We start from the raw sequence: 19835 nt of genomic DNA, 5'->3' as shown, positions 1-19835 counted from the left end.
CAGCGGTTTGAAATGAAGATGGTGCTGCAGTTAATTAGATTGTTGCTCCCCTGGCGGACACATAGCCCTCTGGCTCCAGCTAAGGCAGCAGGAAACTGGCCATTATTCTCTCGTCTCAGTGTGTATGAGATTTAGGACTGGCACACTGCTCTGCGTTATCTCTGTGTCACCTGGAGCTCCCCAGCCACTGGCCTTCAGAGAGAGCTGCTATACGGTATCTCCATGGCACCTGGAGCTGCCCGGCCACTGGCCTTCAGAGAGAGCTGCTATACAGCATCTCCGCATCACCTGGAGCTGCCCGGCCACTGGCCTGCAGAGAGAGCTGCTATACGGTATCTCCATGGCACCTGGAGCTGCCCGGCCACTGGCCTTCAGAGAGAGCTGCTATACAGTATTTCCGCATCACCTGGAGCTGCCTGGCCACTGGCCTGCAGAAAGAGCCGCTATACGGTATCTCCATGGCACCTGGAGCTGCCTGGCCACTGGCTTTCAGAGAGAGCTGCTATACAGCATCTTCGCATCACCTGGAGCTGCCCGGCCACTGGCCTGCAGAGAGAGCTGCTATACGGTATCTCCATGGCACCTGGAGCTGCCCGGCCACTGGCCTGCAGAGAGAGTTGCTATACGGTATCTCCATGGCACCTGAAGCTGCCTGGCCACTGGCCTTCAGAGAGAGCTGCTATACAGTATCTCCGCATCACCTGGAGCTGCCCGGCCACTGGCCTTCAGAGAGAGCTGCTATACAGTATCTCCGCATCACCTGGAGCTGCCCAGCCACTGGCCTGCAGAGAGAGCTGCTATACGGTATCTCCATGGCACCTGGAGCTGCCCGGCCACTGGCCTGCAGAGAGAGTTGCTATACGGTATCTCCATGGCACTTGGAGCTGCCTGGCCACTGGCCTTCAGAGAGAGCTGCTATACAGTATCTCCGCATCACCTGGAGCTGCCCGCCCACTGGCCCTTCAGAAAGAGCTGCTGTACGGTATCTCCATCGCACCTGGAGCTGCCTGGCCACTGGCCTTCAGAGAGAGCTGCTATACGGCATCTCCATGGCACCTGGAGCTGCCCAGTCACTGGCCTTCAGAGAGAGCTGCTATACGGTATCTCCGCATCGCCTGGAGCTGCCCGGCCACTGGCCTGCAGAGAGAGCTGCTATACGGTATCTCCGCATCGCCTGGAGCTGCCCGGCCACTGGCCTGCAGAGAGAGCTGCTATGCGGTATCTCCGCATCGCCTGGAGCTGCCCGGCCACTGGCCTGCAGAGAGAGCTGCTATATGGTATCTCCATGGCAGTGCTTGAAGAAGTGAACCTCGCTGTGCCAGTGTGTTTGTGCATGCCTGAGTTCCTTTTGATGAACATACATTTTTCTAAGGCAGATGAAGAGGGACACTTGACATTAAAATAAAAGTAAAAACATGCAAAATAAACCAGGAAACAACACAACACAACTACTATTTGCAAATGTGAGAACTCTAAATAAGTGCTTTCTTTTAGGGACAAGGCAAGGAAGCCTTTTGGATTTCTTATGATATCTATTTTGCCTATAGCTCTAAGCATATAACAATGCAGTGGAACAGCCAATTCTTATGGTGATGAGAACTTATTTAGAGCTCGGGGATTCATGAAAGAAAGCTTTAAAAGGAGCAAACCTGATTGGCTGGTGCTGTTGCTGCGTAGGGGACACTTGTGGCAGGAGTTGTTGCTGCAGAGACAGTAGCAGGCGTAGCACTGTACATCATGGGTACTTTTTCAGGAAGGGAACCATGGAAGCAATGAACAGGTAGGTGGGGCATTATGGTAACCATGGCAACAGGTGAGTTTTTTTTTTTGGCAAGGTGATTATTACATAGCGGCAAGCCATCGTCAGGTTAGACCAGCAGATGGCGAGCGATCACGATGCAAAGCAAAGAAAGCATGGTGGAGAAAATAACAAAACAGAGGAAGAAGCCCATTACAATCAAAGTGCAGGAAATTGAATAAGACTGAAAAAAGACAAAAAGGAAAATCAGTGATACCCAGAAAGCTTTTGTCCCAAAAATGAAAACAAATCCGACTGAAGGATAACGGCTTCACAGATAGGCTGTGTGTCACGAGCACTGATCAGATGGGGATGGACATACCGAAGACACACATGTCTAAATGCTCATACTGATTGCACAGCCCTCATGTAACAAACTAACGGCAGACCCATGATATATTTCAGATCAACGTTAAAACATTATTTGAATTTTTTTGTGACTGAGGAAAACCAAGGGGTAAAGTTTGACTGGAGGGGAACATTTTACTACATGGTAGGAAGCAGGAAGGTAATACGTAACAGTGACACTGTTTCAGTTTGACTTTGTTAGAAGGAAACATGAGGGGAAAGGGAGCAACCAAAGGACTGTTTTAGGAGTAAACACTCTCTTACAGGTGAGCTAAAATGCCAGGGTACCCCCGCCCCGTCAGAGGCCAGCTCATCTGGCATCCCGGGTACATCAAATGGAGGCGATCTTTTAAGTACTAAAATTTTATTTTAGCTCAACTGTGAGAGATATGTCACGTTCTCCCGTTTCAAGTGGTATCAGAGAAGAATACAGAACCTACCAATGCTGGTAGCAGGAGTCATGCACAAGAGAGACCCTGTGAGGACATGCAGAGGAAAGTGAGCAGACGTTAGCAAAGGGGATGGAAAATAAAGGGAAAAACAGGTTAAAGAGATTATCAGATTCACAATGTGACTGCCATGGGGGGGGCACCCATTTGTAGCGGTTACTTCTGTCTGCTGTATACGCTGTGGCAGGGGCATGAATTTGGGACCCACACTTCTATACAGACAGGCAGGTGCATTCGAACGGAGAAGTAACAGGGCTACAAATGACGTCCGCCAATATCAAGGAGAGGTAATGTGCTGCTGGCAGAGTTAACTGGGTGGGGGCTGGGGGGTGCTGTCTGTAAGCCACCAGGTTAGAGGCAAAGTGCAAACGGGTTTAGCAGGTTAGGTGGAGGTAGTGAGGGGAGAGCTAAGGGGAACGGCTTTGTCATAAACATCTGATGTCAACAGCAAAGCGGCACACGCACTGTGTGGACCCCTGCAGATTCAGAGGTCAGGGTTTCTGTGGGGACTCGGCTCTAGGGTCTAGTTACAGGGCGATCCTCCTCGTGTGAGCCGGGAGGGGGTTTTTAATGTGTGCTGGGTTATGCCAACAATCACTTACAGCAGTCACACTGCAATTTTATACACGCACACACACACACACACACACACACACACATTATATAAATATACTAGGACTGGAATATGTATTGCGTTAATTTTAAAGTAAAAGGCAATATATCTTTGACTGCGTTAATAGATGCCAGAATGTGTTATCTAAAAGGCAGATTAGCATGAGCACAGACACCTATAATATTCCTTCATCTTTGCAAACAACATGAGGGTTTAGGTTGTAACATTGCACAGAATCCTAGAATTCCAAGCTAAAATCTAAACATTCAGGTAGCGTCTCACTGGGAAGCTGATGTCACCTGTTTTACTTTGCTTCAAAAACTGCCGGAAGGAGACGCGCATACATTACATTATTTGTTTCATTATAATGAAGGACTAATACCTTAAAATCTTAACATCTTTCATGTTATAAAATATACTTCTCAGTGCTTGTTAGGCTTCTGTTTAGAGTCATTTGCCAAACAGGTTTAAGATTTTAAATTGATCCCTCAATTGGGATTAAACAGTGTTTCGATTCGGCTGTTGAGTAAATGCAGTTATATGTACATGTGGCAAACGCCATTAATTGCCAAGGAGTGTGATTTAAAAAAATCTACCATCCTTCCATATAATACAATGCCATCTCTTTTTGTAGGGCCATCTGTTCATCAAACCTTTTTTAAAAGCATTGATATTCCACTTCTACTTGCTTGCAAGTAGTATTTTTGTTAGAATTGAATAATCTGTACTGATTAAGTTTACGTTAAACCATTAAACAAGTACTAAAATATGGATCATTTTCACAAACTTGAAATTTTTTTGGAAAAAAAAGTTATGGTGAATTACAGTGTTTTTTTTAATAGAGCAATTGCCATTAATTTAACCTTTTAGGTATATTAAAATGATATAATTTGTTTTTCCCCAAATAGGGAGAAGAAAATTGGAAACACAAAAATACATAAAATGTTTTCAAATCTTTCTTTATTGCATGTAAGCCACAATAAACGATCAAACTGTATAATAAATTATATTTTTGGTGAGTTTTTTGTTTGTTTTATTCATTTTTCTAATCTCAGTAACCCATGGATCTGACAAAATACTTCTATGTATTACAGAAATAAATGATAACACAACAAAACTGAATAACTACCCCAGAGCCAAAATTGAAGTTGTATAATGTGAGTCTAATTTCAAATTAATTAAAAAAATTATAGAAAATTTATATAACAATAATTTGCGGATTCATTGTATAAATATTTATTATTGCAAGTTTCAATATAAGGTACAATTAATTGAGATTAACCAAGCAAGTAGTAAATTTTTTAATTGATTCACAGCCCTAATATATAAATATATAATATGTACACACACACGCAAACACACACACACACACACACGCACGCACACAAACATACACGCAAACACACACACACACACACACACAAACACACACACACACGCACACAAACATACACGCAAACACACACAAACACACACGCACACACACACGCATGCACACACACACACACGCACACGCACAAACACACACGCACACACACACACATAATCACGCACTGTTGTACAATCTGCATATTTTATAAAAAACTGATTTATGACATTGTCATGAAATTGGGCCACGAGATATTTCTCCTACCTACCACACACAGTCAAAAAGCTCTGAATACCTTTTTCTCAGTTTCAGTTTCAGTGCAGTCACTGTGTTTTGCCTTCATATGGCAGAATAATGCTGCGGATTTCGCACTTATATATGATTGGTGACTGATTTGACACATTACCTGGCTGGCAGCTGTTGCCGTTGCATTTTCTGACGTGTGACTAGACGTGTAGAGTTTGAGAAGCATTCTGTCACACACATGTACGCACACACATGTAGAAGTACAGCCATGCACATACACATGTACGTCCCCACATACACACACACATGTACACGCAGACACCCTGTCACGCATACACACGACATAAGCTCACAGTACACAAACACAAAGCTGCTCGCCCTGGCAGCACCTGGCGCTGCTGCTCTTTATACACACGAGCTTAGTGGGCCTGAGTAGGACATGGCTGCAGCAAACCAGTGGACGGAGACTGTACTGCTCAGGTGAGACAAGGTGATCCGGGTGGACGACTGGGGGGGCAACACGGCATGAGGAGGCACTGATACTGGGGTGGGAGGGGCACACTCTGACTGGTTAATGAAGCGGTTGCAGTCTAAGGAGCCTCCCTCATGTTTGTGGGGACGGCTCAGGTTGCCGTGGCAATGTGGAAGGGCGGTGACTCTACCTGTGGGGAAGAAGGCGGCGGGCGGCTGTAGCTGTGCGCTGGCCAGGGCCTGCTGGTAATGCAGAACTCCGGGACTGAAGAGTGCGGCGGTGCCGTTGGTCTTCTCCAGGGCTGCGCGCTTGGGCAGGGGCTGCAGCATTCCATGCGGGAAGGCCTGCGGAAGGGCAGCACATCACAATGACACATGGAGGACAACCTGGCAGATATGCTGAACATCCATTATCAATAAAGTATTCAGCAGTCAGCATTTCAGTTAAAAACATCACAGTGCCTTTACGTCTACTTTTACTGAAACAGCAAAGTTTAAATAGATTAATTATTCATATATCATGGCAAATGAATCCACATAGAAACACTAGATGAGTCTAATTGATTTTAAAAGAAGAAGCCAAATTAAATTCTGTGAGATGCTACGGTACATAAAAAGCTACATGCAAAGCATAAGGTGAAAGGTCAAAGTACCAGATCTACAGTTGCCTCGAGGGGTCGCTTCATTGCTTTGGCAGTCGACTGAGTCTTTAAATAGCAGGCAGCGAGCACATGATGGCAGTGGGCCAATGGGATTCAAGCGTATTAACATACAGGTAACAGCAAGCAGAGGTGCATCATGGGGACAGCATTGCATTGTGGGTAGGTGAGAAGGAGGGAGGGGGAAAAAAAACAAAATAATCTGAATGCAGTATACCACATACAAAACCATAGGCATGCACAAACAAAAGGTACTGTTCCAAGGAAACGAACTGCTAATTTCTGAATTAGTACAGAAGCAAAAAGCAACTACTACACCTTTGTTAAATGCGTAGGAAATTACATATTTTAATATTAATATTATATCAAAATTAAACATATTGCTTGCATCGCAGTTATTAGTTATGTATAACTTTACACTGTTTTTTATAAGCTTAATACTACAGAACAGTATACACACTATTATCATCAGCTGCACTGTATGAAGGCATGCGCATCAGCAAAGATCTACATTACACTAAACAATGTCACAAAAAAGCACGTGAAACTGCTTTGGATAAAATAGCGAATGGCAACTTTAAGGTGCCTTTGCTGTGCGTAAAGGGACCAAAATTACAGAGCTGAGAAAAGGGACATTATTACTGAAGGATACAATGAATGCCACAAACATAAGACAATAGGTTTTGCTTCTAGAACCTTTTACTCGAAAAAGAGGTCTGATTTCAGGGGCTGAGACGTTAATTTGCTGGTTGCTATGCTACGGACAGCTGCTTGCACGGGGCCGCCAGGAACGGAAGCCATATTACCGAGTAAGACCATCCTCTGAGACAGACTCTCTGTTCTATATAGAATATTCTTTATACCATACTTTACACTTTCTTCTGTAATATGAATATTTCAGCCACATGCTAAATGAAAGTAATCTTCAGCCTCCCAGTAAGACCTAGACAGGTATCTTTCAGGAAAAAATGTTCCGTGTGCATCAGGAGAAGAGGCTATATCACTCTGGAGCATAATTAGATTTTCAAGAGTTTCCCATCTCCTCTGGCTCGAAATCACACCTTCATCCTGCCAATATCACAGTTCTGCTGGTAGGTAAGGGGACAGCGAAGGGAGGAGAATGCTGAACGCTAACGGCGCTGAGCACAGAATGTGGAGCTCTGTTTGGTCGCCTCTGATTAGTACTGCTTACTTGGTGTAAGGTTTGTCCTTTAGACTTACAGAACAAAGGCTGCAATTTATCTACATAAGAGCTTTCCACAGCATTCCTGTCTCCAAGGAGTCTGTCGCACCTGTTGTGATGCCACGGTGATCGTTCCGGGCCTTTTCCCAACAAAACCGATCCAAATCATAAGCATCAACTCGGGCATGAATTTTAAATGGGGGGGCGCAGGCGTACAATGTCATCGCACCCCCTCCGTGAAGCTATAATGGCATGCAAAAGCAACAAAAACAATGATGCCACACAGACAATGCAAATGAAGTGAGGTGAACTGGGGGTGAAGAGGGAAGAAGGCATGAGATCTGGCTGGATAAACTGCAAGAAACAAAAACTGACTTGCAATACATGAAGCCATTCAAGAAGTGCTGGGAATCAGAAGCTTGACAGGGAAAATACACTGTACATGGGCTCAGATTCTTATTGGCTTTCGGTCACAATATGCTAATGAGCAGATAAGCATTACTTCCTGAGGAGAGAGGAAGCTGTAGGTGAGCCAAGCAATGCGGCAGAAAACAACAGACGCCAACAGAAACATGACAGCAGCTTCAGGGCGATAAGAAGGCGGCAGCTGAGCTTAGAGACCGAAATTCAAACCGGCATCTCGATAGTTCTGTTACTACGGACTGCAATGCTTGGCTATAATTACTATCCTCATTTTTTTGGTTGTAAATAATACAGCTGAATAATGGAAGATTAACTGTCCTCCAAGTAACTAAATGTAATGGCTTTCTATGATGTTCTAGGATTGTGCAGAAGTGACAGGATTGAGGCATGTATCTGACAGAAAATGCCTGGCCTTCTCCTCCTGCACATACTGAGATGACGTCTTCATGAAGGACATCAAAGCAGATACCTTGCAAACGTGGGCGAACATCAGAAACATATATCATACCTACACTGTTCCTCAAAAAAACACCAAACATAATTACATAAAAGTGACTAGATTCCAATCCTTTCTATTCCTTGATATAAAATTATGTTATTGCTAGTAAACTGGATTCCGGGGGGTTAATTAAACACCCCCAGATGGCTATTTTCATTGGTGGTTGATCTGGAAAATGCCGCACATGCAATTTGAAGGGGCTCTCAGCTGTCCTGCTGTCAGATGCTAGGGACAGGGGACAGGGGACAGCACTGGGCAGACGCAGAAAAGTTAGGCTCTCCCAGTCACAATTGGCTGTCTAAAACCGTCCCTTCCATATTACTCGAATTGATTTTTAGATTGAAGCGAAAGTAAAAGATACCTCCCTTACAAAAAAAACGTACTAAAAACTGATTATTTGTCTGTGTCTGTGTGGCCTGCTTATCCCTCAAAGCATCTGCTAGGTATCAGTGTGGTCATGGGACCTAGTCTGCATTAGCGGCGTCCCCCCAGAAACTCCACACATTTGTCGTACCGGACATTATCACTAGTCTTATTGGAAAAGGCTCGTTCTGGATCAGGGACTCACAGCCAGCCTATGTGCTCCAGGAATTATGAGTCGGATCAGGCATGCTGCTTGTGGAATGGAACAGACACACAAAGCAGCTGGGAGATTATCCAACAGCGACTGGAGGACCTGTGCCCCAACAGCGGCAGCAAACTCACTGAATGAAGCCGTCCCAGTGCAGGGCACACTCACACATGCGCACCTACAGGCAATTAGGTAACTCTAGGTAACCTCAGCATGTTTTTAGACTGTGGGAGGAAAATGGAGTAACTGGAGGAAACCCCACGACAACTTGGGGAGAACAAGCAAACCCCACACACATGGAGCCATGGCAGAAACTCGAACCCTGGCCCCAGTAGTGTGAGGCAACAGTGCTAATTACTGTGCCACTGTGTCGCCCAAGCAGTTAAACAGTGCTCCACATTCCATGTACAAAACAGCAGAAAATAGCACACTTTTGACTAATGTCTGCAAATAGCTACTATGTTGGTAACCATGCAGCGGATTCGGAATAGTTTTGACTCACGGTATGACAAATGACTCTACAGAAACACTGGTCCTCATACACCATTGGAGAGCTGAAAGTGGGGGCGAGCCCAGCTCTACACTGGCCCGCTCAGGTCCCTTATGTGAGTGGACGGGCGTATGGGGCAGAAGGGGCTGGAGCTCACCATGGCTGCGGTGGCCGTCTGCGCTGCGACAGCGCTCTGACTGGCCTGGTGCTGCGCGGCCTTGATCTTGGCCTGCAGGTGTGGCGGAGGGTGGAAGTACTTGCACTTCTCGCGGGAGCAGCGGCTCTTGATGTAGTCCATGCAGACGGTGACGGTGTTGTCGCTCGTGTCGATCATGGGGCTCTCACTGGGGTGGGCGAAGCGGCAGTCCGTCTCACCCCGTGCACAGTTGCCCCGCTGGAACTCGCGGCACACCTGAGACACCAGAGGAGGGGGGAAAAAAGCAGAAAGTCGTGCATGAGATACTCCACACATGCGTCTCAAGCGTCTGTAGCGCCCTCTGCCGGTTCCTCCACATACCTCTAGTTTATCGGTCCTCAGCAGCTTCTGGGAGGAGGAGGAGCTCTGCACCGAGACTGGCGGGCTTCCCGGCATGATGACGGGTGCGCTGGGGAGCATCTCCGTGGGGACGAGGCCCATTCCATGGGTCACAGGTGCCAGGTACGGAGTGTAGCTGATCCCCGGGCTGCTTCCCAAACCTGGGCTTACAGGAAACGTCGGCTGGGGAGGGGAAAAAACAAGCCAAGTGTGACCTCCTTGACTCAGCTGTAATACACACACTGAAAATGCTGTGTTTTCACAGGAATACAGAGGCTTGAAACGCATGTTAGCGGAGATGTTTTATGGGACTGAGAAATGTATCCGCAATCAGACCGAAAGCCCAGTTCCACCCTGAAAGCTGTTTTAGGATGCTGTCAGTTTCTAAAATTACAGAGACCTTAGGGGTTTATTGTGTTTGACCTTAGAAGTCACTGTTAATTAACCATCAATACCATATAGAGAATATTGACAAGCACCTCATCAAAACTCATGGAGATAATGATCTGATGATCTGACCCAGAGACACATGTAATTCCTGAACTGGGGTATATACAGGGGCAGAACCAGAGGGGCAGTGACCACAGCTGAGAGCTGATTGGCTGTCGAGGTGTCCCCTCTCTTGTCACTCAATAATTCAAACCACATCATTGGCTAATGATATGGTTCTCCCCCTCCTGTATAAATTATGGCTGTATAATGTATGGTGTAATTCGCAGGCCAGCAGGTCCTGGGCTGCACCTGGCTCTGGATTAGATGGTGGCAGGATGGTGTGGGGGTGGGCACTCACTACTGGCGGCATGGCCGTGCCCGGGATCACAAACTGCATCTGCTGGGCCAGCATGGCTGCCGCCGTCTTCTGCTGGATGAGGTTGTTGCGGCCGTTTATTTCCAGCTGCGTCTTCAGGTGTGCCGGAGGGTGCAAGTACTTGCAATTCTCTCGCGTGCATCGGCCCTGCAACGGACGGGGGTGGGACAGAATGACAGCATGAAGGTCACCTCATTAATATGGAGCGGTGAGTCAGACCTGCAGATGACATAACTGCAACGGAAGGCATCTGGCAGAGACCGGATCATTTCTGTGCTGATACCCTGACAGCTTATTAATAAGAAGTGATTAGGACCCGCAAAGGGAAGACAAAAGCAGCTGTAAGGAGGGTGCAGCTCATCGCTAACACCACGGAGTCAGTGCAGTAAGGGGGCCAGACCACCCCCAGTGGACCCAGAAGGAAACGGTGGTGCATCAGATACTCAACAGCAAAAAAGGGATGGAAGAAGGGAAAATAGAAAAGAGAGAGTATTGTCACAGCCCAGGCGGCAGGCCGTTCCTGGAGCGTCTCACGATCAGGATGGATGGGAAGCATAGACACCTCTGACGCCATCTTAGCTATACTGCCATGCGACGGGCCTGTGCTGATATCTCACAGAGCGCAGCCAGCGGTTCGCTGACTCCCCAAACTAAATGATTCTGGAGTGAGGATTAGAAGAGGCACGATACTCCATCGATCCGAGTCCTCATCTGCTTCCCTTCCGTACTCCTTTATCGCATAGAGGGGAGCAAATGCGTCAAACATGCGTCACTGTTAGGAACATCCTACGTGACAGGAGGTAGTGTTGGTAATAAGCAGAAACATGTAGAGTTATGCGTCTGCACGACCTTACAAATCACACAGCAGCCACATCCGATAAGGGGGAATGAAACGGGGGCTGCAGGTGCTAGATAACATAGAAAAGCACCCTGGGAACACAGATGGAACTGCACACATTTTAACTGAGCCAAGGCCTGAGACCAGATCATTCAAATCCGGAACCAGCATTTAAAGGCAGTGGATCAATGGACCAGAGGTACCATTTCGGGAAACCTGCCGCTTCACGTTTCCATCCCTGTTGAAGGGTCACAGAAAGAGGTCTAATAAAGAGCCGCTATCCTCAATGGAAGTGCATAAAGAGAATGTTTACAAATGGCCTGCAGGAGGGGTGACTGCACTCCGTCACAAGAAAACGCAGCCGCTGTCATCACCGACCTCCCCCTGCTGTCCACGTGGCACACAGCTTGGAGCAGCTCTGTCCATATCTGTCCACACATCAGTGTACATCTGTCCTCATCACTGCACATCTGTCCAGACATCAGTGTACATCTGTCCTCATCACTGCACATCTGTCCAGACATCAGTGTACATCTGTCCTCATCACTGCACATCTGTCCAGACATCAGTGTACATCTGTCCTCATCACTGCACATCTGTTCACACTTCTGCGAATCGTTGTGGCTCCTGAGTGGGTTTTTCTAAACCCCAGGCTGCCAGGTCCGTTTGCAGAAACATGAACCAACAGCTCTGCTGTAAATCCCCAACATCATACTACCATTAAGGTGTCCTCTCTTTCCTTTGGGGCAATTGTTTTTTCAAAAAGTATGAAAAAAAATGTGATGAAATATAACTATGCATGGACAGTTTAGTGTAACAGAACACAGTAAAATATATAAATGTTACAGGCAGAAATAAGAGTTGACTGCAGTGTTCAGAAGGTCAGCCATCACAGAGGAACTTCACGATCCCAGCATGGGATGGCTGGCCCCCGACCTCCACTGGACCCCCCCACCCCTGCTCAGTCCCACACACTGGCACCCCCAGTTGAAACACGGACACTGTATATGCCCTTCCTGCGTGTCTAGGCCAATGCCATTATCAAATGACAGGAAAACTTACTGATTAATGATGTACTAATTGGTCTTCATCCTTTGAAGTACAATTCCCCTGGATTCTGTGAACTGTGCACATTGCTGAATAATGGGCATGCCCTACATATACTGCACACCACATAGGATTCCTGGGAAACTGAGAATGAAACACTAATTTCTTAAATAGATTATGCCTGTTTTCATTTAACCTGCTTAAGCTTTGCTCCCTAAAATCACACAGCAGCACAGACGATTTCGATCCTTCTGTCACTCACACAGAGAAATGATTTGATAGTGAAACTCCACAACTGCTTTGCATATTGCTGTGTGGATTTGCACCTGTACACTAACATTTTTATTCCAAACAGAATATAAGCCACAGAAAACCCATTGTGGTCCCGCAGTAGTACACAAAGCGTAAGCCCTCCTAACGAATATAAGCATCCTTCATAACAGGCTGTGGATCAATTGTTTTTTTTTACTTTCAAAAGACATTTTTCTTCATGAACAACAACGGGTTAATTGTTTATTCAAACAACGGAAGATCAATTCAAAACGAATTCAGGGAAGCCCCTGAGGCACACTAACGAGGGACTGGCATCCTTTCTGACGTGCTATTTTGTATGCAGCCTTATCTCTATCTTTCTGTTGGGGAGGGACATCCTGAGGGCTGCTCGCCAGCAGACAACCAGCTTATCACAGCTCACTTCATTTCATCTTCTGAACCAAAACGAGTGATGACTGCTGACTGGAGCAACAACCCTAACCCTATATGAAAGGAGCTGGGACATGTGTGCATCAGGCACCAGTGATAGAAATGTACCATTCACCTAGAGTGCTGGGACATGTGTGCATCAGGCACCAGTGATGGAAATGTACCATTCACCCAGAGTGCTGGGACATGTGTGCATCAGGCACCAGTGATGGAAATGTACCATTCACCCAGAGTGCTGGGACATGTGCGCATCAGGTATCAGTGATGGAAATGTACCATTCACCCAGAGTGCTGGGACATGTGCGCATCAGGCACCAGTGATGGAAATGTACCATTCACCCAGAGTGCTGGGACATGTGTGCATCAGGCACCAGTGATGGAAATGTACCATTCACCTAGAGTGCTGGGACATGTGTGCATCAGGCACCAGTGAAGGAAATGTACCATTCACCCAGAGTGCTGGGACATGTGTGAATCAGGTACCAGTGATGGAAATGTACCATTCACCCAGAGTGCTGGGACATGTGCGCATCAGGTATCAGTGATGGAAATGTACTATTCACCCAGAGTGCCCCCTACCCGAATCGCCACACTATTCGGTTATCCTTCTCACTCCACTTTGATGAATTTTCACAAAAGCCTGGTGATGCAGGCAGGCAGAAACACACCAGTGCCGTGGAACACAGAGGCACAGCACTGGACAGGAGGCATGTCCAGATGGAGCTCATGACCATATGTGTGAGTGTGCGAATGCAAGTGCACATGGAGCTTGTCCTTCACTCCTTCCTGGGGACCATCGGCACTTGAATCCATTGCCTGCAAATATGATTGTTGGCAGACTGCTGACGCGTGGAAGAGCATTCGTGAACATCTGTAATCACGTGGTCCGAGGTCTGTCATCTGTGGCCACATGCACAGTGTAAGTTATGTGAAGTAATTAAAGTTGAGCTAGATCAGTCCACCCTACAGATCATGAAGGTTGTCATCCTGGTGTACAATACATACATACATACATACATACATACATACATACATACATACTCGCTCGCTCGCTCGCTCGCTCACTCACTCACTCACTCACTCACTCACTCACATACATATATGGCCTTCTTTCTTGCTTTATGGGTCTTCAGTCCTGCCTGATACAAACTCTCCTAGCAGTGCACTTCACACCTGCACTTAGTGTTTCCCATTCCTTCTGAAGGTCACTTGATCTTATCCTCCGATTCATGAGAAACTGTGAGATAAGTTGACGTCATCTCTGCCATTAGAAAGTCTCTTCCAACTGGTTTCTGGTTGTTCACAGTGTTTCCTGCTTCATCTTGTTCTTCTGTGTTGCTGTCTTAGAAAGTTTGAACCTGAAAGCAACCTGCTGCTCAGCGTAGCCTTCTGCCAGCAGAACCAGGATTAAACCAGGATTTAAAAATGCAGATTTGTTTAAAAATAAAGACTGTTCTCTTAATTTTTTCCACGGCTGTATATACTACTATGGGTATTGAATGTCTGTTTACTTCTCAGGGAAGATGGACATAGGGGTAATAATTGTAACTACACAACCTAGCAGACACAGTTTTATTTTCCTCATACAAAGGGAAGCGGCCTTTGTTTGGCATTTGGGGGAAACCATTCAAGCAAGTCAAACTCTCCCTTTTTGTTGTGGCCCCGGCAGGCCCAAATATTGAAATGTTTGAATTATTAATGTACCTCAAATGAAAACCAAGTTATGACATTTTAAAGTCTGATGTGGTCAAACTAAAAATGGAAAATAAATTGAGGGAAAAATTATCAGGAAGAAAATAATGCCTGAATCAATGATGGCTTATTCTTCATCTGTAAAACTTTCGTACGTTACTGACAGACGAAACGCATCTGAGGAGGAGATTCGTCGCACCCTGCCACTCACTAACAGCTTGTTAATACCATCGTCAGCCTTATTTGGATGTGCTGTAAAGCAGCCATCTACAAACCCTTTTTAATCACATCCGCTCTCAGTAAAACAAACCAATCCATCTCAATAACAACTGACTGGAGCATCACCCTCAGAAATCAAACTTGGCGTCGAAAGGCAGGACGGGAGGTGTGGTAAGCATTTTGGGTGGTGGGTCTGTGGGACATCTGCCTCAATTTTAAATGTCAGAAACAAAAAAACGCAGAAAAACAGTAAAACAATGTCAGAAATGTCAGAAAAACAAAAAAAGTACTGTGACAGGTCCTTCAATGACACTGTTTCCCCTAATCCTCCAACCTCCAAACCCACGCCAGCTACACGTACATACCTCAAAGGGGCAGTTCACCCCAAAATCAAAAAACATACATTTCAGATATGTCATAAGGCTATTTGTCTATCTTGATGTATCCATTTAGCAGTATCAAGCCATTATTACTATTAACAAAGCTAGTATTGTTGCTATTTCTTAGTACTGGTAGCTGATGCTAACCGGTACCGCTAGCTCATCTAGCACCACTGAGCTAGCTAACGATAGAGATGAGCTGAGGAGAATGCCATTGATGTTTGCATCCGGTCACACTGTCAGGAGCATCTTCTGTGCAGCAATATGGCTGGTATGTGGAGTTCAGTAGAAAGAAAATAGTTCCTACATTAAACTGCTCACTACAAAGTCTGCCCATTATCTTGAGAGAGAGAAGATTCCCTTTCTACAGCCGACATCTCCAAAATGAGACAACTCTCTCCACAACAGCCTAAATGGATAAACAGCCCTGAAACACATGCTTTTATTTTGGGGTGAACTGCCCCTTTAAGTTATGCCATGGCTGGCTATATATGGAGTGCGTCACGAAAAACCTAAATGATCACAACAAGCACTGAAGTCTGCCTAAACTATACAGCTCTGCACTGTGCTGCCTGGCATGAATGCATGGATAGGGATCTTCCAGTACTTTCTAATACTTCTGTTACAGCACGTCAGTTGTGGGCTGGGGGCATGTGAACGCCGGGTGAGGCGAGATGTGTGCATGTTTGGCTCCGCCCCCCATGTAGGTCATGAACAGAGGGTGGCCTTTCTGTCACTGTCAGCCTGCCCTTAAACTGCCATCACAAAGAGACAATGGCCCCGTTGTGAGGCGGAGTCCATTTCCGTGAGCCCCTGAATCAGCCCCGGCGTGCTCCTGCTTGGCGGAGAGTGAATAATGGAAGGTGCTGAGTGACTCACATCACGAAAACACGTCATCCTTCCTCCATTTTCGGGGCATGCAGACACCCATTGCAGGGGGGACGATTCCATAGCCAGTGGCATGATGGCACAGACATGGAGAAGACGACTGTACCAGACATGTTAGACACCCCAAGCCAGGACAGCAGGCAGCCGCAGTGGCTCAGGCCATACACAGATGGGGTCCCAAACTCTTCCAGTCCCTCACACTCCATTTTTCTGCCACCCCCGCTTTTGTGTTATGGTTTGTTCTATCGCGTCTGTGAGGATGAGCAAGGTGCCAGGTGGTGTCAGCGGCTCAGTAGGGAAGTCAAGGTGGGAGCGTGTTTGAAAAACATCAGTGTTTCACAGGGGCTGCAAATTGATCGATGTGGCTAGAACTCGCATATCCTCAAACCCCTGATCTGTAATAGAGCAGCTGCCCCACTCTGGCACATCACAACTTTGGAGAAATACAAAGCATTTGGCTAAAGGCAGCACTGGGAAACCTGGAATGATATGAGAATCAGTCGGACAAAATGCGTCTGTATGGAGATGCTATGAAAGATTTATTGTGATTCTGCGGTAAAACCTCCATAAGGTCTCCATAAGAGCGTCTGGGATGTGAAATTAGCTCGATAAATGGAGCTGCTATTTCTGTAAAGTATCTGGGGGCAGCTCTCTGGATACATCTTCAGTGGCAGAAGATTTCAGTTGGATGAATTACACGCTGGTGCTATAACATGCCTGCACCGGTCATTGCTGAACACACTGAACGTTCAGATGCAAGGGCAGAGGTCTCCCACATCACAGCTGCCGGGCACGCTATATCTCGAGGCAGCATTAAAAGTATGTTTACACCCACAGTCATGACACTGTGCGGATTTTCACAATCCAAATCCAAGCACAGAAGAAGATGAAGAGAGACGAGGCCACTGTCAAGCCATGCTACCATGGGAGGGAGGAGGATCAGGAAGAAGGAGCATTAACGAGGGCCCTCAGGAACATTGGTGTTGGGTTGGTAAACAGCTCCCAAGCAGAAGCACGGCTGCGCGAGCCTGCTGAAGGGACCACGCAGCAGCTGTGGGGCTGAGGCTAGTGCAGTAGAAGGTGCAGAAAAAGCGTATTGTTTGTTAACTGTGGAAACAGTGGTGCGTTGGGTCTAAAAGGCGGTGAAGGAGATGCCGGCTGGTCATGGGCTCCAACATCCTGCCACTAGTGACGCCAACAGGGATTAAAAAAAACACCATGTTCTGTGAACTCGCCACAGTGACCATGAGCGTCGGCCAGCATCTCAGCTTTAAAGGTTAATGACTCATTACGGCAGGTTCCTGCAAGCAGAAGCCAATTAGTGAGCCCTACCTGCTCCCTGTATCCAGCTGCACGCCCAGCCATCGATTTCTCTCCTCCGTTTCATTTTAAACGTTAATTTGACATATGTATGAAAACACAGGGAAGTTCAGGCACAATAAATGATGCATTACATCCACTGAGAGAAGGAAGGAGCAAGAGAAGCACAAAAAGAGAATGAGGGAGGAGAACAAGAGCCTCACAGTGAATCAGCTGAACAAACGTAAAAGAAGCGCAGCCTTTCAAAGCCGAGCACTCGATCGCATCAGGGGCCCTTCATCCATGTGAAGCTGGCTGAGAGCCACCTTCTCTGTGCCACATGAGCGGTCCAGAGAAAAGCAAATATCCAAAGCAGCAATGTGATGCTGGGCCGGGGGTCATGTGGTACTGAGGTCACCATCACAGGGGGGCCCTCAGACGGGCAAAGGCATCAAATTCATGCAACTCATGTAAAATCTGCCCTATCATTTAATAAATGCTGGGTGATTTGTATGTACGGCTTTTTGGAACAAGGAAAGTAAAAGATGAACATTCGTTCATCCATCTTCAAAGCAATCATGTGGGCCTGGAGCCTATCCCGGGTAATCTATCCTTCACACACACACACACACACACACACACACACACACACACACACACACACACGCACACACACACAGATCCTAGAGCCCAGCGGTGTGCCTTGGGGACGGGAGTTTAACTGGGAGTGCGGCCTTTTCGGTGCAAGAGGCCTGCCTGCCCACGGTCCCGAGGGCTGCTCCTTATGGGAATCCCGCGCATCCCCCTTATGGGACATGTGAAGCCGAACCAGGCAGCATGCAACCGGGGGTGGGGACCCCTCTGAGGGCAGCGCCTCGCTGTTCAACAGCTGACACCTCCCAGCTTATTTCTGCAGGAGGTGAAAACGGTTTAGGGGTGTAACCAAAAACAAGAGAGACGTCTGCTGACTTCGACACTGCAAGGCAGAACCTGAATTTCATGCTCCCCACCCTCCCCGAATGCAAACTGCGAAATAAGCCGTGCGTTCTATTCTTGGTTGCCCTAACACCGAAGAGACACAGGACAAATAGGAAATCTTCCTAGTTAATTAGGACTCCCGTCCCTCAGAGGAGCTCTTACCACCAAAAAGGTGAGTGCTTCTCAGGCTCTGCAGTATGTGGGGCATGCCGCAGCCCTCCTGTTAAACACACATACAGCAGTGCCGCAGAGCCCCCTCAGTGCAGAGCGATGGTCCCAGCCTGTGGTGTAACGGGAGCTTAAGTGACACCATTTGAGATGTCAGCTTTAGATGCCTGGATACTCCGAAATGCTCCGACATGCTCACAGCCCCAAGACAACGCTATGAATGCCTAGATAGTGCAAATACGCTATTAAACAAAAGATCTGCATCACATTACCGATTAATAACAGCATAAGTCAAGCTTAAAAAGAGAGTTGGATGTCAAAATGAAGGATACTGTACAAAAGGCACCTTTAAAACGGCATGTGGTTAAGAGAGAGAAACACCCAAAGAAAAGAAACTGAAAGCTTCACTCAGGCAAGAGTGGTTTTACTCTTTAAATGTTCAGCTGTCATGCCTTCCCGCGGGCATCTCCTCTGCACACCGACCCATGTAATCGGTGGTGATTTGGTGAACGTTACATGTGTGCATTCAGGCCGGCACATCCCTGCCATACGCTCCAGCAGGAAAGATGGAAATCTGAGGTATGGAACTGCAAACAAAGCCAGTGCAGCTCAAGCACAGGACGATGAGTGAGCGAGCACGATGCAGACAGCAGAAGGCATGGTGAACAGGCGAGCAGGGTAGTAGCCTGGCAGCCTGTGTGCCAGCCGTACCAAAACATATATCTCAGTTTCGCATGCTCCAGGGGGTGAGGAAGCCTCTGCACTGGCAGTAATTCTGCAAGGAGCCGGCATCCACTCAGACAGAGAGAATCACAGAGAGAGACCCCGGAGATGGAACAAACATAGAATTTATAAAATCTTAGGAGTTTAAAGTACACCTCCATAAAGCTGAGAAACAACAGAGCAAGACGTTAAGTCAGAGGCTCCATCCTAAAATACACGAACTGCTGGCGGCAGATTACAGCATGGGTCGGGGACGGAAAGCCCTCGAGCAGAGACCGTGAACGGGAGCCCGTCAGGCGGCCCTGAGCGAAGAAAGCAGCTGCAGGGAAGCAAAGCCGCCCGCCAACTGCTTCAGCGATAGCCGAGGATGGCCTTTCTCCTGCGGCCCGACACACCGGCTTTAAAATAACGGGCTGTCTTCCAGCGTGACAGCTGGGAG

The 19835-nt window shown here is 47.1% G+C and overlaps 1 protein-coding gene across 11 annotated transcripts in view; it reads right to left on the bottom strand.

Moving 5' to 3' along the window:
• The window catches only part of LOC125751489 (muscleblind-like protein 2a), a 47073-nt gene that overhangs the window by 7853 nt on the left and 19385 nt on the right, over positions 1-19835 (bottom strand). For 4 of the 11 annotated variants that reach the window (XM_049030631.1, XM_049030479.1, XM_049030388.1 and 1 more), the window contains 7 exons: positions 10445-10609; positions 9637-9837; positions 9277-9531; positions 5948-6001; positions 5486-5639; positions 2587-2622; positions 1650-1744 (listed from right to left, as the gene is read on the bottom strand). In XM_049030631.1, coding sequence (XP_048886588.1) covers positions 1650-1744; positions 2587-2622; positions 5486-5639; positions 5948-6001; positions 9277-9531; positions 9637-9837; positions 10445-10609 — 960 coding nt within the window. The remainder of the gene's footprint in view (positions 1-1649; positions 1745-2586; positions 2623-5485; positions 5640-5947; positions 6002-9276; positions 9532-9636; positions 9838-10444; positions 10610-19835) is intronic. The other 7 variants (XM_049030883.1, XM_049030795.1, XM_049031043.1 and 4 more) reach the window with 7 other exon arrangements.

The sequence above is a fragment of the Brienomyrus brachyistius genome, chromosome 1, assembly GCF_023856365.1.
Source record: "Brienomyrus brachyistius isolate T26 chromosome 1, BBRACH_0.4, whole genome shotgun sequence".
NCBI classification, from domain to species: Eukaryota; Metazoa; Chordata; class Actinopteri; order Osteoglossiformes; family Mormyridae; genus Brienomyrus; species Brienomyrus brachyistius.
This window is presented reverse-complemented; position numbering and strand designations above follow the sequence as displayed.